Source organism: Papaver somniferum, chromosome 5 (assembly GCF_003573695.1).
Source record: "Papaver somniferum cultivar HN1 chromosome 5, ASM357369v1, whole genome shotgun sequence".
Lineage (NCBI taxonomy): Eukaryota > Viridiplantae > Streptophyta > Magnoliopsida > Ranunculales > Papaveraceae > Papaver > Papaver somniferum.
Genome location: NC_039362.1, coordinates 193,379,753 through 193,398,008, shown reverse-complemented (window position 1 = coordinate 193,398,008; position 18,256 = coordinate 193,379,753). Strand labels below are relative to the sequence as shown.

Below are 18,256 nucleotides of genomic sequence, written 5' to 3'. Positions count from 1 at the left end.
TTTCTTAACTGAGAAGATTTTTGTTTTGGGGTTTTATACTGCTAAATGTTATTTCATGACCCAGTTTAGTTAAGTTATTATGATTAAGAAGTCCCAAGGTTAATTAGCTAGTCTTCTCGATTGACAGATAGTATGACATATCTTCATTTGCAGGTGATAGTAGAACTTAACAGCTCCTTGTAAAACCAATCGCATAACAAGCTCTTGTTACATTTCTAACAGTATATAAAAAGTTTCTAACTGATCATTCTCTCGTTTAAATTCATCTAATACATTTTCTTTCCTCAGGCAAATGTAAAAGAGAGTATGTGTTGCAGTGCTGGAAAAGTAACGCCCAAGTGAATGCTCAACAGGCACATCAATGTTAGCTTCCAGACCCGTATTAACCTTCATGTAAGCACGCCTTTGCTCCAGAATGTCAGCACGGCCTTGCTACAGCTTGCTCTCATTCAACAGAAACAAGTTTCACCTATAATTCTTTGATCCTTACGACAGCAGCTACAGGATGCAGTCAGATTAATAGGAATCAGCACCCAACACTACCCTATGAAAAAATGGATTCCAAACATTACACAACAGCTAAACATGAATTTGTTAAATACCTTCTCGCGCCTGATCAGCTTGCTTAATTTACACGGAGAACATGTACTTATTCGTCTGCTTTCTTGGCCCGATTCTCTCTATCAATCACCACATCATCATGACCAGTCCGCACAGAGAGCAGTCTGCAACAAAAACACACAAGACTACGAGCTAGAATACATATACAGAAAGCAAGGAGAATATCCGAAAACATTTAGAACAACAGAATTACCATTGACACTTGAACTCTCTAGGGGACTGTTGCATCAGAAAGCAGCGACGAGCATCTCTAGGGATATATGGGAATCAGCCAGTAGAAGACGGACGCAGAAAGCAAGGACAAGATTCGGAAACAGTTTTGACAACAGAATTAACAATGGCCATTGATAATCAAGATTGTCAGGTGACTGTTGCATACATGTGCTGATTCCCTGATATCCCCATGGATGCTCGTCGTGCCTTTCTGATGCAACAGTCCCCAGAAGATCAGGAGGAGAGAACCAGGACTTTTAGTTCACAGGAAAATTCATTCATACCCAGCAAAAATATTTACGGAAGGACCCGTAGTTAGGGAGAACTCTTGTTATGTGAGATAGAGAAAATCTGAGATATAAATAGATGGAAGCCCAATGAAAAACCTAGAGCAAAAAAAGAGTTGCTGTTTTTTTTTTGCCGGAGTTTTGTGAGTGAAGAGTAAAAGGAAACGATGGGTGGGTATTTAAAGGGCTGTGTAGACACTTTATTAGGCGTAATATTGAAGTTTTAATGGTAGATTTCAATCGTAATCAGCAAATAATGGTAAGATATTCTTCGAATTTGGCCACATTAATCGAATTAATATAGCATTTATCACCCTGTAAATTGTAGATTTGCAGATATACGGCAATGAATTTTTAAATATGATCGCGGATTTAATGGCCCTTGCCAGACTTACTTTTTTCATGAATCTTTTCACTAGTGTACGCGCCGAATGAATCATTTTTTTATGACAGGATCATCTAACCCAAGAAGGTGTACATACTTATCTCATTGGTGGTTTCAGTACTCGTCTACTGTCATTGGCTTGGGTAGTGACTGAACGGCCAGCCATATGGACATAACTCTTGCTGTTAAGGTAATGGGATTTTGTATATTTGAGAAGGCTTCCTGGATGCTTAGGTGACACATAACACTTCCAATTCTGATAGAGAAACCAGAAGTGTTCACAATTATTGTTCTGAATATCATTAGAATATTAAACTGATCACAGGAAATAGTGCAAGTTCTAGTTATTTCATGAACAACTTTAGTTAAGTTATTATGACCAAGGAGTCCCAAGGTTAATTAGCGGCATATTTTCATAGAGTATTCCATGCAGAGGGTTTCAAAGTGTATTAATTAATATCAACCGACCCAAATGAAATTCACGTAACACCCAGTTTACATAGATTTATTTTTGTTGCATACAGAGTTAGATTCCTGGATCCAGATGGAAAACGATCCGATGAAGTCATATTCGGAGGATATCAACAAGACCAACAGCTGCAATGAACATAACCAATGAAGCAATGCTTCAAATATTAAAAAAAGAATAAAAAAAATAAAAAAATGAAACAAACCATAGGTCTATGAAGTAAAAAATCTCAAAGTTATTGCGTACATTGAAAGAAAATTCTGGTTGCTCAGTAATGTTTCTAGAACCCAAAATTGAATTGCAGAACAAGAATCTTCGTGCAAATAGACAAACTAAACACTGAAATTATATTTAAATTGCAATATATCAAACTAAACAAAGTTCTCAGCGATAGCAAACTCAAATTGTTGCAGGGGATTTTAAACTAAAGGAAGAAATAATTGAAAACAACAACTGATTAAAAGAGGACATAAAATTAATTTCACACTGTGTTGCACCGCACACTTCTTAGCTCCTCCACACATATTGAAAAACTGAATTAAAGCCAACTCCAGATTGAATTAAACTTCTGTAATTCTTCAGTTATATCTTTATCCTCATTCGCCATACATAACGAACATCACATCTGGTTTTTTTCTCTTGAAAATCTCAAGACCAGAGCTGCTACAACTATTTTCATCGCCTACAAAAATTTTGGAAAGCTTGTCACACCCGTTTCCCAAAGCTTCCAACCCTAGATCACTTAACTTTTTGCACCTGTACACGTAAAGGTGTTCCAAATTCTTGCAATTCCTGCCAATAGCTTCCCACCCTTGTAGCTCTATATCCTCACAATTTGACAAATCAAGTTTCTTTAGTAAAGGACAACCTTTCGAAAGTATCCAAACTTCTTCATTATTAACTGATGAGAAACTTAGACATTCAAGCCCACCACCACTAACAATTGCGCTAATCCCCTCTGGTATAAATCTGCATCCTTTTGCTTCAAGATTGGTTAAGGTCTGTGGACACCCTAGAAAGCCAATACCACTTATTTTTCTGCAGAACCTAATACTAAGTGTATCCAGTTTGGAGCAGTTTTTTATGAGAAAACTTATCCCTGAATCAGTAATTGAGTCAGAACCCGAGAGGTCAACTGTCTCTGAACAACATTTTGCCAGGGCTTCTAAACCTTTATCAGTAATACCAGAATACATCAAGCTTACATGTGTCAAACTAGGGAACCTAGAAAATATTAAAGACAATTCGGTGTCTGAATACTGAAAGAAATCATCTACGCACAGATATTGAACTTTTAATACAAAGAATTGTGACTTGAATGTGACAAAATCTGTTATCTTAGGACAACCCCTGAGAGACAGATATTTAAGGTGTTGGAATCGAGTCAGCAACTTACGAAGAAGTACGGGAAAATTTTCAGGACTAATTCTTGGATTAATATGTTATCCATGATTATTATAATACCATAAGGATTTACGATTGTTGTTCTGAATATGAAGCCATTGACGACAAGTTAATCCAAAAGAATTACGTTCATCGCTGGTTTTTAAGCACTTGAATATAAATTTTAAACAGTTACCGAGGAGGTTTATGTTAGAATCTGAGGTACTAATGATTTTTCATGGACGGTCATCATCACAATCATTTTTTGCTCCTTCTTCCACTGCTTTTGAATTAGGGTTCGTACCCAGTCCATGGTTGTACTTGTTATTGGTTGATAAGCTCATTGTTAATGGTAACCCAAAGTGCTGATTTACTAATGTTTCACGTGTATACAATAAAGAAGTGCCTTATGGCTTTTGGGGCAAGATGGATAGACAGATTTTGAGACAGATTTTGGTGATGCTTGCTTGGTTTCTCTAAATTGAAAAAAACTAGAAGACAGAACTCGTATTTATAGATGTATATGAGGGTTTACAATGCTTGGAATAACAATATGAAAACAAAAGGTTTCCCTATTTCCAATCCCTATTTTTCCTATTTCCCATCCATCTAAATTCCCATCCCCAATAATCCTAAGCACCACGAGTCTGATTCTCAAGTAGGAGGTCACCAGTTTGAGTCTGCGCTCAAACATTGGAGATCTCATGTAATTATACTAACTTACTGTGGGGAAAGGGGCCGATTTTACTCAGGAGGAGTAAGCTGGTGGCTACGCTGCCAGGAGCAGGACAGGCCTATGCCTAGTTTCAAAAAAAATAATCCTAAGCACCATCCCTATGAATTTTCATGAATCCTAAATACCATTGACTTTTTATATACACCCAACTAAACAATGAAAACCCCATTTACAAAAACTTCTCCATCACAACCACCACCACCACCGACGACGACTGTATGTTTTTCCCGTCATACGAATCTCCGTTTATAGGTGCTATCGGTGATAGTGATGGTGAAATAAAGGAATTACAGTCGAATTCCTTGTAATTGCTGTTTATACAATCGTTTTCCTTAAAAGGGTTTACCCATCTGGTAAAGGGTTCTTAACTTTGATTATTCCTTACACTTAGATTGATATTGTATTGTATGTGATAATCGTTGGTTCTTGTTCCTTTTAAATTATTGACCATGGGTTCTAGTGCAAAGTACTGCTTGGTTCTTTTCTATTAGATTGGCAGATAGACCCCTACTTTCAGAATGACGACCAGCAACCAACTGATGTGACTTGCGCTTCACTATATCATCATCTTTGTCGTGGAAAGCTTCGATTTCCCGTCATCACTGATATCTTTGGTTCCATCACCCTGTTTGCAACAACCTCTCCTTGAAAAGCACCAGCTATATTAGGATTTCGGTGCTACTCAATGTCGTTTCTGAGCCACCTCCTTCTGTGGAATGACTTGGAGATGATGATTACTTGGAAACCCAACTTAATGTTTTTTTAAGTTTTGTTATTATATAGATATCGCATTTATGGATGATATCCTTAACTCGTATGTTTTTGTTTTGTCATCGAGTTCGGAAAAAATAAAAATGCGTTATCGTCGTCAGAAAATTTTCCACGACTAGTAAGTTAAAAATGTGTAACAATCCAGGAAAAAAAATGGAAAGATTGAGATTGGACTGGAATTTATTAGGAGAATCAAAACAAAAACTGAAAATGTTCTCAGTAGAATCAAAACAAAAACGATAGAGGAATTATAAAATTACACTTAAAATTAGTGAACGATTATTGGCTTTTCAGGTTGCGGCTCTGTAAGAATCTAACCTAGGGTTTATAAGATGGTTTGATTTTGGTTAATGAAAATGGGAGATTAAAGAAATACATAAATAAAAATGGTAATAGTCATGGTCATAATTAATTTGATTTTTTTAGATGGTACATAGAGAAAATGAGAATGAAAAAGTAAATTTATTTTACAAAAATGTGAGGAGATCGGAAATAGGAAAAGTATGGATCGGAAGTATGGAAAACCAAACAAAGACCAAGCTAAAACAGGAAACACAAAACTAAATACGAAAACTAAACCATAAATACACGAATGTATCCTTTTCTCTAGCATCCAGATGTGTAAGGGGAGTTTTGAATCAAATTAAAGAAGTTCCGAAAATCTAATTAAGAATTTCTGAATGGAAAAGATTTTTGTTTTGGGTTACTGCTAAGTGTTATTTCATGACCCAGTTTAGTTAAGGTAATATGACTATTACATTCAGGCCCAAGGTAGGTTAGCTAGTTTTCTCAAATGACAGATAGCAATCCATGCAACGTATATCATCGGTGATAGTAGAAACATTGAGGACAATGTTACTCTGATTTCTCTCTACACCCAGGTATTATCTTTCCGACTTCTCTCTTTACTGATTCCTCATGTTACTTTACTTTTTGATATTGCTCTTTCATTAGAAACATTGAGGACAATGTTAGATTTAAGTTTGGGGGTGGGGAAGAAACTTTTTGTTAGCTTTTAGTTGCAATAAATAAACTCCAGAGCCTAGAAATTGATGTTTATTAAGGTTGGCCTAACCGATCTAAGTGGATGGGAACATCTTGGTGGTAGGAGTTGAGGAACCAATATGATTAGATGAAAACATCTAAAGAGTCTATTCATAAAAGCACAGAGCTCAGGTGTTAGAATTAAAAAAAAAATGGTAGTTTCGCCATATCTCGTTGAATCCTAATCCCTTATGTTTTTATTTCTTAAGTGATTTAGTGGGGCACACGATTCAAGTTGTTACCATTGCTAGGTGAAATAGAGTGATTGAGATACAAAAAATAAAAATAAATAAATAAATTGAGACCAGACCATCAGAACAACCGGAATAAATTCAATAAAGTCGACCACTGGTGCCCTTGTATATGCCAGTTGTGTTGACCTAGAGTTAGGTTTATCGACCACTGGTGCCCTTGTATATGCAAGTTGTGTTGATATTAGTCAGACCGGCATCTCAGTCCATTAGGATAGGTTCATCTTGGTAGAGGCCTTCAGACAAATATGGGAAACACTGTTCACTTTAAACCATCGATTTTTTCTCTTTATCCATCTTCTTAATCTTTCCATGTGATTGGTTGACTCCGGTTATGATGTCCAGAAAATATCTGAGTAGAGCTCTGTCACTTATATATGAATTTTAGTATGTTGAGTGCAAAATCGTGTACAACAATTGAAATTTCGCATCAGGGTACTTCCTCTTGTAGTCAATGAGAGTATGCCAACCAAGGAGATTCTTTAGTTCCTTCCAAGGTTCTGCTTAGATAGCTAGGGTCTGGAGTAAAGGTTTTGTGGGTACACCTCTGGTAAACCCTCCGGAGACAACACTCTTCCGCTAGGGCCACCTAGCGGTTTAACGGCTTGTTGCACGTGCTAAGTGTAGTCATTTTATTTTCTAGATTATTTTTGCTCGAGGACTAGCAAATAATAAGTTTGGAGGTATTTTATAGACACATTTTTATGTCGAATTGTCCTCAGTGTTTCTATTGTTAGTGCTCGATTTTGTACTTATTATGGTGTTTTATGTGTTTGTAGGTATTTTTAGGAAATAAACTTTGTTGGAAAATTCGGCTCGAAAAGATTTTGGCACCCGGAGGACACGTGTTATTCAGACCCTCACTCTTGGATAAGGGGTACTCAATTACTAAGGGACACCTCTTTCGATAAGGGCCACCTTCTTTACTATACACATCCCAGGGCGCCAACTGCTATAAGCACCTCTACTCTAGATAGGGGGAAAGCTTCTTCTTTGAATGAATTTCAGTTTGGCAAGAAAATATACTTTTCAACTGCGTAATTTGCTGAAGAAGATTTGGACGAGATATTATTTGATTTCTTCGTCGATATTGATCGGTAATGACCTGTTTCAGTCAAACAGGGAAGGTAGTTGTGTTATTTCCACAAAAAAGGGAGATTTCGTTGATCTGCAATAAAACAGAGCATGAATATTAAACCGAGATACTCTTGGGATTTCTACGCTATCATTCGAAGATTGGTGTGTTCCCGCACCAGTTTGACTCAATCTGTAAGCGAGTTGGATTGTGTAGATGCAACAAAATACAAGGGAGAATCAAAATGAGATGCGTAAAAGGTGAAAGGGGAAAGAAAATATTCCCGAGGATATATTTCATGAATGAAGATTTCTTGGGAGTTATTGTAAGGTTCAGGTGGTATATAAATAGGATTCTGGGAAGGATACAAATGGACGGAGTGATTGGGGAGAGACTAGAGCAAAGAAATGTAAGTTTGAGAGAATTGCTGCTGCTGCCATTGAAGAACATATGAAGAACATAAGACCACAGGGAGCAGTCGTAATTGCTACATTGATTGCGACACATATTTGACAGTCGTATAAGATACAGTGTCAGTGATAGTTTACTATTATCGTTCTTTGCAACTGTTGGTTTGTAACAAATATAATTGTTACAAACCCGGATTTAATTATTATTCCTCCCATTTCATCACTTGTGAATCATTTTTTGAGCACTAATAAATTATTAGAGATGGTTTTCACCATGATGAGCTGCTAAATTACCCGGTGACTGAGGCAAAGGAGGAAACTATTCATTCATGCTTGATTGGTAATTTCTTTTATAATTTCCTTAATTATTTATTTTATTTAATTCACTAGGATCAACATAAAGATAAAATTGGTTTTCTTAATTAGTTGTGAATGAATTCGATGTGTTATGCTTAGAATCAATTCTTTGATAATTCATGCTTAGGGATTACAATTTAATATTTGGACACCTTATAGACTAATAGTGAATTAACGAAAAAAAGAGCTTGATAATAATTTCAGAAATATTGTTGTAAACCAATCAACTAGAAGGAATAGTGGAATCCGGAGCCTTAGTCCATTTTTAATTCTTGAAATCACTTTTTACATTAAGTTTTCTTTATTTTTGAGTTTTACAATTCTAAAATCTATTTCTTTCACAAGTCTCAACGAACCTATAACTACAACTCAGTTGAAAATCACATCAACCTGTTACAGAGGCCTTTATAGTTAGGGACGTTTCTTTTCTTTTGCATGTGCAATTACTCGATGGAGCTAAAAAAGGGAAATATTCTGATGGTGCAAAAATTGATTCCAGAATTGCTCATAAGTTTCCTTCTTTAATTACTCATAAGTTTCAGTCTCATGCAGCGTGAAAAAGGGCAATATCCGCTGCATTCTTCTTAGTGTGTAAAAGGGAAATTTTGGCAAAAAAAAAATAAAAATACACGTATCCAGAATTCCGAAAAAAATAAATTGATTCTAGATTTGCAATATAGTTTGTGTTGTTCAGTATTCTCTCTTTTTTTTTTTTGTTTTTTTATTCTTTTTTTGAGTTCAGCTTCTTTCTTTTTTGTTTGTGTAGTAGATTTGATGGAAAGACATCATGACAGGCAGTTCGATTTTAATGTTAGCATATGATCAAGAGTCGGAGATCGATCTTAATAAGGATGATAGAAAATGTTTCTAACCCTTGTCCATAAGTTTCATCCTTCCTTTTCAGGTGATAACCCTTGTTTGGGAAGCTCACAAGTTTCTATTGCTTGATCAGTTTTGTTTTTTTTTGGGAGTTTGGCCTACTTTTTTCTGTGCTGTTTAGGAATCTTTCCTCTCTTCTTTTTTTTGTTTTTTCTTTCTTTGAGTTTAGCTTTTTTTTTTTTTTTTTTTTTTTTTTTTTTTTTTTTTTTTTTTTGTGCAGTAGATTTGATGGAAAGATAGCAGGACAGGTAGGATGCCACAATGGGATTTTACTAAGGAAAACCAAATCAAGTCAGAAGTTTACACTTGGAGTGTTGGCACTAACAACCTGCTAGGTCCCAACGCCTTTCTGAATAATAATACCTAGTCTATGAAACAGAGAGCTGCCGATTTTATAGTTCGCGTCGTGCCGAATTTATAGTTCGCGTCGTGAGTGGCCACGCAGTTCCTCAACCTTTTTCTTAATAAAATTATTATTTGTATTTTTTGATTCTTCCCTTTACACAATGGGTATGATTAGAAAAAAATATTAATTTTTAAAAGAATAATGTATTTTGCAGGTTGGTAAAGGCTGGATTATTTGTGTTTTTAAAGATAACGAATGACATTTATTTTTTCAGTTTTTTCTACATGGCGCTTTTAGTTTTTCAGTTTATTAATATCTTCGTAATGAATATCTTCACTATGAATGGAGGTTACAAACACCACAGCTGCTAGATGTCTTTGGCTGGGATGAGACTGAGATGGTCAGATCACCTGTTTGTCTCTCCAAATGTTATTCGACCGTCCAAAGATCAAAAAATCTATGTTGTTTTGTATTATATATATATATATATACTTTTTTTCTTACATTTTTTCTGGCATTTTTAGGGGCGACCCAAAAAGAATTAGGGGAGACACAAAAAGACAAAAAAAAGTCACCCAAACGTAAATCTAAGCTACCCGTTATCTCCGACTTTTCGAAATGGCAGCTATGCCCTTACATAATCGGTAGCCAACACCTTAATCGGTAGGTTAACTTAAATAACTAGCTACCGATTAGGGTGTGCATATTTCGGTTAATATTTCCTTCTATAATCGGTAGATAATACAACGTATAAACCTACCGATTATAATAAGTCGCCCCAACCTTGGCCAAATTCCATAGGTTTTGAGGGTGCAGAGCCGACCATAACCACTTGGTTTGTTTTTTGGATGCAGCTATAATCGGAAGCATTGCAGGTAATCAAACCATACGATTATAGATTGCCCCAAAAACAAATTTTTCCAAGAATCCTTCATCTGGTGAATTTTGAAATCAGCTATATTCGGTAGATAATCCAACGTTTAAACCTACCGATTATAAGTAGCCCCATATTCAAACTTGGACAAACTACATAGGTTTTGAGGGTGCAGTGCCAACCATAACCACTTGGTTTGTGATCTGGATGCAGCCATAATTGGAAGCAATATAGGTTACCAAACTCTACGATTATAGGTTTCCCCAAAAACAATTTTTCCAAAAATCCTTCATCTGGAGAATTTTGAAATCTGCTATATTCGGTAGATAATCCAACTTGTAAACTACCGATTATAAGTAGTCCCAGATTCAAACTTGGCCAAATTAGTTCGGCTTTGAGGGTGCCGAGCCAACCATAACCACACAGTTTGTGTTTTGGATGTATCCGTAATCGGAAGCAAAGTACATTACACAACCTTACGATTATAGGTTGCCCCAAAAATAGATTTTTCATAAATCCTTCATTCGGTGAATTTTTAAACCTGATATATTAGGTAGATAACCCAGCGTATCAACCTACCGAATATAACCCCTGATTCAACCTTCGTCAAATTAGCCGTTGCAGTTTAAACCTAATTGATGAAATAGTCGTTGGAGTTTTTTGAAAAAAGGAAAAGAGCTGTTGGTCCATAAACATATATAAATCAAATCAAATCTATCAACCCATTTGCACAAAACTATTTCCTCTCTTCACTTATAAATTTGAAAACAAAAACATGGATATTGCTTTTGCCGAAGAAGAAGATTGTGCTATTTATAGAGCGTACGTTGTGGTAACTACTCATGATCGTGTTCACAAGCTCCAAAAATCGGAATCCGAAGAGAAGTTATGGAACCGTATTTTAATGGTCTTTGAGGCTTTAGATGGTAATCGAATTCGAAGATCATCCAATGACATTAAGGGGAGAATCAAGGCGATCGATAGGAGATTTATAAACTTGAAGATGAGGAACGCTTTGTTAGGGATGCTTTTCCTCAGTGGACGTATGAAAAACGAGTAAGTATCTTTGTAACTCCGCCTCATATAAACATTCGTTAGTATTAACTTATTACTCATTCGTAATTTCAAAGAAATCTTGCTGATCGCCGGTATGTGCACTTCTACGGGAAACGATTTGAACATGAAGGATGCTACAAAATCAAGAGGGACAATTTCTATGGTCACTGGAAGTTATGATCTTTTTTAATATTTTTAAGTGATTGTAAGAGTATTAAGGTTAAGGTCTTTATGTAATAGATGTAATCGAAAACTTATTAATATAAAAACCTACCGATTATCTATAAGCGGTAGTTTATTTGGTTAAACAATTAACCGATTATTGTAATCGGAAACCTTATGAGTTAACTTAATTTCCGAATATATTGTTGTTTGGATACAGAAAACAAAGTTAGAATAATCGGATGCAAAATATAAAACAACCTTACCAATTTTAATAATCGGAGGCTTGAGAACTTAACGTCGTTACCAAATATGTTGTTGTTTGGTTGCAGAAGACGATGACTTTAGATTGTTATAATCGGAAGCCAAGGAATGATATTAGCTCATGATTATGGCGTTGTTTGGATACAGAAAACAAAGTTTTCTTCACATAAAATAATCGAACGCAAAATAGAAAATAACCCTACCGATGATAATAATCGGAAGTTTAAGAATTTCACTTGGTTACCGAATATGGGGTTGTTTGGTTACAGAAAAAAAAATTTATTTCTTCACAGAGCATAATCGGTAGACAACGAAATTAACAATCTTCCAAATCTGATTATTTTTTTGGAAAATCCCCAGATTCGGTAGATACATAATATAAATAGCTCCCGATTCTGTTTATTTTTTTTGCAAATTCCCAGAATCGGGAGCTTATGACATAAACTAAACTTCCGATTGTTTGTAGAAAAAATAACAGTTTCATATCTCTGCATGTGATTCGCTTGCAAGTCATCGTTAAATGCTAAGAGATATCAATAAAACCATTCATAATCCATAAAACAAACCATTCACAAACCATAAACATAATGTTCTAACTTATAATCCGACAAAATGTTTTAAAACGACATAATCCGACATAAACAAAGTGATCCACAAAGTTAACAAATCATCGAGAGTCTAGTGTGTCCTAGTTGCCTTGACTTTGCGATTTTTACGAACTCCACGACTTGGACCAACATCTGCATTGGTTTATTCATTTGAGCCTTCAACTTGAGTGCTCAATGACGCCGAGGTTCTTTTGTTCACTTTCTGTGCAGGTTTCTTGCCCTTTTCACCGAACTGAGATGTATAGTCTTCATTGTCAACGTCATCAATTAACTCTTGGTGCTTTTTTATCTTCTCGGTTGACACTGGCTCTTTGGACTTTATGGAATTAGTGCACCATTTGGACAAACTCTTGAACCTGCTCAGCTGTTTTAAGACATAGCATACCATCAAACGGTTATTACTCTATTTTGACCAATAATATTAAACTAAATTAACAAAACAATACGTACCAATCTATCAAAACCCGGAGGTTTCTATTTGAGGATACTCTTATACGCTCGTGTCGGCTTTGCTTTAAGATCAAAAATTACATGAAGATGAGAAACATTCTGGTACCAATCCATATCGTTGGGAGCAGTTTCAAAACATTGGTTGACTGGCCTTCCACCGTCGATCAAGTAAACTGTCCTTCTATCCCAATGGAATTTACAGGATGGTTTACCTGAGTAAAACACCGTGATAAAATCTTTATCAGATTTGCATTCTTCCAGATCCAGTTTGAAATTTCCCTGAATTACTTCCTTTGGTATACCTTGTACATAATCGTGTTGTCGCATCACCCTTGAGGCATTGTACATCACATATCCTGTGGGGTGCCACAACGGTCCAAAATAAAGGGCCAAATCGGACCGACCAACTATATGTCCATCAACTCGGTCTTCCTTGTATGGATGTGATGAGTGCCAAATATTGTATATATTTGCACCTTTTTATTGGCATTTAACTCATCAGTTGTGCAATAACGCTCCATTTTATCCCATACTCTGTGTTTTCGTTGTTTTCAAGAATAAATACTTTTCTCAATTAATTTTGCATTTTTAGGTACTAATATAAAGCCTGGTTAACTCACGGAGCGAAAAGAGCAAAGAAACGGCAAAGACTCCCGCAGAAAGGCAGCGAAGATTGATGTTTGCAAGAGCCGGATCAATTAAAAGTGGGATTGAAGAGGAAGAATTGTTCTTAAAGAAGATATGGGCTTGGCATACCCAAGGCCCAAAATCCTTACCCAAATCCATTTCCATTATCCATACCCATTTCCATGAGAGCCGTCAGATTGGATACATCTCATCATCCAACGGCCACCTCATCATTGTGCATCAAAATCCTAAGCTCCTGTCAAACACATAGTACCTAACTCCATCTGAAGTCGTTAGTTTTGTTGTATCTCATAATCCAACGGTTGCTACATACCTCTCCATCGTAGCCGTTCGATTCAATCTATATGGGATCATCCAACGCTCTTTACTCGCTGTGCATCAAAGTTCGCTACTCCCGCTCAACACCTAAACGCCAAACACCTACACCACAAACCAAACATACCCTAACCCATTCTTCATCGACCTATTCTCCCCAAATTCCTCTCTTCCCTATCACCTGCAACTTCCGCCACCACCATCTTCCGCCATCACTGCCACCACCAGACCTCGAACCACAGCACCACCACAACCACCCGACAACTCCACCATCTCTCTACCTATCCTAGGTGTTTTATAAAATTCACATCCCACTGACCTAGGGCATGGAGTTGATGAGACGACTCGAGTTAGGGTTCACAGTTCACAAAGAAGAGCAGCAAAAGCAGCAGAACAAGTGGGAAGAACAGAAGAAGGTATGGGTCGAGGTGAAATCGCAAGTGGGTACGTCAAATTGAAAATCCCCAAATCAAATTTTAGGTTTTCAAAAATTAGGGTTTAGAAATTTGGGGATTCTGCACTATAAATAGAACATGGTGTTTGTAATGTTAGGGGTATGCTTGGGCTAGCCAGAGCACCAATAGTGTTAGTTTTAGGTTTTTACTTTTTTTTTCTAATTTTAATTCACAGTTCATGTTCTAAGTTGTTCTGCTAGGGTTAGATGAAACCCTAATTTGCTATTTGTTGTTCATGTTCATGATAATAATCTTGTTATGCTTAATTGTTTAGGATGGAATTTAGTCTTAGGACTTCAACACTTAACTTTCACAGTGTATGTAATGCATCCATTGTAGTTAGATTTATTCGGTGTTGTAGAACTGCAACTCACACTTAACAGTATTTATGAACCTTTTGATTAGTTGTACCTTGAAAAGACAGTTAATGCTTAGGAGTATTATCTTAGTTGTGATTGAATCATCCATATCAGATTGACCTTAGATATGTAGAGGATTGACATCCCTTTCATTATCAGTTGTAAGGACAAGGTTAGTGTTAGGATCAGAAAAAGTAATGTAAATTAGTGGTGGACTCAAAGGCCCTAGTATACTTCCCATTGTTTAGCTCTTGTCACTGCCACTTTAGGAAATTCGTTAGGAAAACACAAAGAAATAACATTACACCCTCCTTGTCCCTGAGGACAAACCCCTTCGTACCTCACTCACTACAACTGACCCTGTATACTTGCAGGTCTAAGTTGTAGGTTCTTTCAAAACCACACCAGGATGAAAGCATACCTCTTGTGCGTTCAGTGAGTCCCAAACCTCCCTCAAACGAATCAGTTGCTTCTCCTTCACTAGTGGAAAATGGGTGTTTAACAACCCACATCAGAGACCCTCGTTGACTGCAGTCAGACCGTTGACCAAAGGAAGCCGTCACTGATATGATAAAAAAATGGAAAATTTCGAGAGACTAATAAACCGTCTCTGAATAGAAAATTTTATTTACCATCTTATCCCCATAGAACCACCGATTCAGCGACCACTGATCATAGTCTGGGGATTGAAACTAAAATTGATCTGACGGTTGGGATTAAGATATCCCATATCTCTATTAAAACCTCAAAAACCTGTCCATTATTCTATCTTCTCCACTCACACCACAGAAACCATCTCCTCTCTCTCCGCTCCCTCCGACCTTCACCTCACCACTTCCATCACCATTCACCACCACAGAAAACGGAATCTACATCCACTACTTTCATCACCACAACAACACCTTCTTCTTCATCTTCTCCACTGATTTAATTCGTTTCCTCAAAATCAACGAAACCCACAAGAACCCTAAAATACAAATCTGCATCGTTTCGCACTTCACAAATTCAAAGTTACTGTTGAAATCAAGGCTTTATCCTAACCCATATCTCAAAATCAAAACCCATGTATCAGAAGAAATCAAGAGGAAACTCTGTAACACTAGATCTAGTTATTTTACACCTGAAATCAGCAGGATAATATCAATCTTTTTATTGTTTCATAAATTGATAAATCTTTAGTATTGTAAATGATTTAATTTCTTTTGATGTTCTATCGTTTTTGCAGTTAGGTGTTTTCTTTTTCTATTTTTCCTTGCAAGAGAGCTAATCCAGGGGTAGAAGATCTCTTCTCCTAGAGTAAAAATCAAAACCCCTAACTCTAATTCTGAATATAACTTTAATTTTACTTTGATCTTTAATCCTAGCTAACAATTCCTTTTTTTTTGGGTCGAGTCTTTCCAGAACTTCGCAAAAGAAGGATTTAACCCCATCATAGAATGTTATAAATTTCATGATTCCATATTGGTATTACTAGTTAGATGATTGCTTATGATTTTTTTTAATATTTGATGGATGTCCTGTTTTTTTTTTTTTTTTTTTGGTTACAGGGTATCCTACACCAGCAGAATAGATAATCCAAAGTCATATTCAAGGATTATAATTGTCATCATATGACAATGACACTCTCAGAAAACCAAGGTTCGTGTGTTTTGATCCGATTTTTCCTTTTCATTAGATTTCGGTTATTCAATTTTTTAAAACTGTGAAAGTGTGTGTTGGAAAAGTTCACTAACTGTTATTCAATATTTAGGATTTTCTTAGCTCCAAAATATTAATTTCTGTAGTTGGGATTTTGTTTGCAGCTTAAGGCTAGAGTAGAGTAGTTGCAGTTTTGCAAACTTGCCTCGGGCTATTGGTTATGATTTTAAATAAGTACATGTACATCAGTATTGCAAAATTTGATTATTTTCCTTCTGTTGATACTTTTTAAAATCTATTGATTCATCTTTGCAACTTAACATTCCATTCTTTGAAAGAATATATTGATTTTGATGCCAGCATACCAGTATAGTATGTGCTTAACTTTGGGGTTGAATACATATTCCGTATAATGTATGTTAAGATTGAATTGTTACGAGGTTTTATCGTATTTGAAAACTAAAGAATCAATTAGTGATTTGTTTCAGAGTTGGTTTGTGCACGCAATTTAATATATGTTCAGTGGTAACAATGAGAACGCGTGATGCTAAAAATGAGAAATACAATTTTGAGTGCTTTTTTTCACTAAGGAACTCAAGGTGCTTGCAGAAATGATTGTTAGAACCTTAGTTCCTTTATCTCAATGTTTGTATAATTTGTTGTTAACACCCTAATTTCCTTTATTGTTTTATTTTGATGAATAACTCAATTATTTCGTAAATACTGACTTCAAGCATTAGCCCTTGTTGATATTGGATTAAGTTAGCTACTGGTTGGAGCCTTGGAGGCCATGTGCATTTTAGGAGGAAATAAATGCTTTTTATTTTTCTATTTTCGGCATGAGGTAAGAGCATGAACCTGTTATGTAGTTTTGAATTTCATGAATGCCACTAGTATATGTGGGGAATTGCAATTTGTATAAATTATTTAGCTTTTAGAAGTTTTATGCATATGATTGTCTAAAAAGAAAATAGTCGTGAAGTGAAAGTAAGGATAGGGATTTTGATAATTCTTCGGATCGACGTACTTTTAGAATCACTAATCCATTGCTAAAATTGTTTGGATTAAGCTAACAAATGTTTATTATTGTTATGCGAGTTTATCTTTATTTTGTTACAAGGGATTTACGTGCTTAGAATATAGTATATGTTTTGTGTACTAGAAGAGAATTTCTTATGGGATTTTGTTAGCTGTGTTAAGTTTGTGGTTTGAATAGCTATATATATATATGATCCCGGCTATCACAACACACAGTGAAGATTTGTGTACTGACATCAAACTTCGTAAAACTACATATGTGAAATTATTTAAGTTTTTGGGTATTTGAACAGGTGTTATAAGTTAAGTGTTTCTTTAATACTGCTGCAGTTTTAAAGTATGCACAAGTTACTTTTTATTATTGTCTACTTATCAAAATCTTTCACCTGAATTGAGCAGTTGGCATCAATGAGTATACAAGGAGAGCTGCAATACGAGGACAATATAATGAGAACTGCAGATGAGTTCTTATTACATGACAGTTTAGTGAACTATAAAGGAATTGGATTCCTCCAAATGGTTTAGTTACTTTTATTTTTGTCTCCTTATCAGAACCTTGCACTTGAATTGTTCAGTTAACATCAAGGAGAATACAAGGAGGTGGGAATACTGGAAATGCTTGTGCTGCTCGCCTGGGTATGATCCGCAACTATAAAGCTGAGATGATTAAACTATAAGATGTGGCTTATTTGAATGATAATCATTCCATTACTTTACTTATACCCCCATATGGTTTGAATTACTAAGACCTTATGCTGGTATGTTGCTTGTGAGTGAAATCATACAAGTTATTTTTGATTTGTAAAATATGAAGGTAGATAGTAATAAATGAGCTCACTTATAATCTTATACCTCATAACTTAACTTAACCAGTTAATAAGCTCAGTGCATAACATTTTCGAGGTTTTTTGAGAATTATTCTCTATTCCCGTAACTGTCATGTAGCTCATTTGGACATAACTTGTCATGTAGCTCATCTGGTAATGTTGCTTTCTAATACATAGGACCAGCCATTGGTCCAAATCTTCCATGGTGATTACTATGGAAGTTCAGTTCTAAAACCTTGACTTACTTACACTATACATGTTCTATTTTGATGTTTTTGTTTCATGTTAATCCTGAAAGTATCTTTTGAATGGTAATGCAAGTTTTAACTCTTTTG

At 35.8% G+C, this 18,256-nt stretch overlaps 1 protein-coding gene across 1 annotated transcript; it reads right to left on the bottom strand.

The window, feature by feature from the left end:
* Positions 1–2,571: 2,571 nt before the first annotated feature.
* LOC113280449 (F-box/LRR-repeat protein 12-like) lies at positions 2,572–3,171 on the bottom strand. Its single transcript, XM_026529071.1, has one exon. The coding sequence runs from the start codon at positions 3,169–3,171 to the stop codon at positions 2,572–2,574; it is 600 nt and encodes a 199-aa protein (XP_026384856.1).
* Between the last annotated feature and the right edge of the window lie 15,085 nt (positions 3,172–18,256).

Bases quoted from the DNA above. Each gene is read 5' to 3' on its own strand.
- LOC113280449 (XM_026529071.1), bottom strand. From the start codon at position 3,171: ATGTATTCTGGTATTACTGATAAAGGTTTAGAAGCCCTGGCAAAATGT.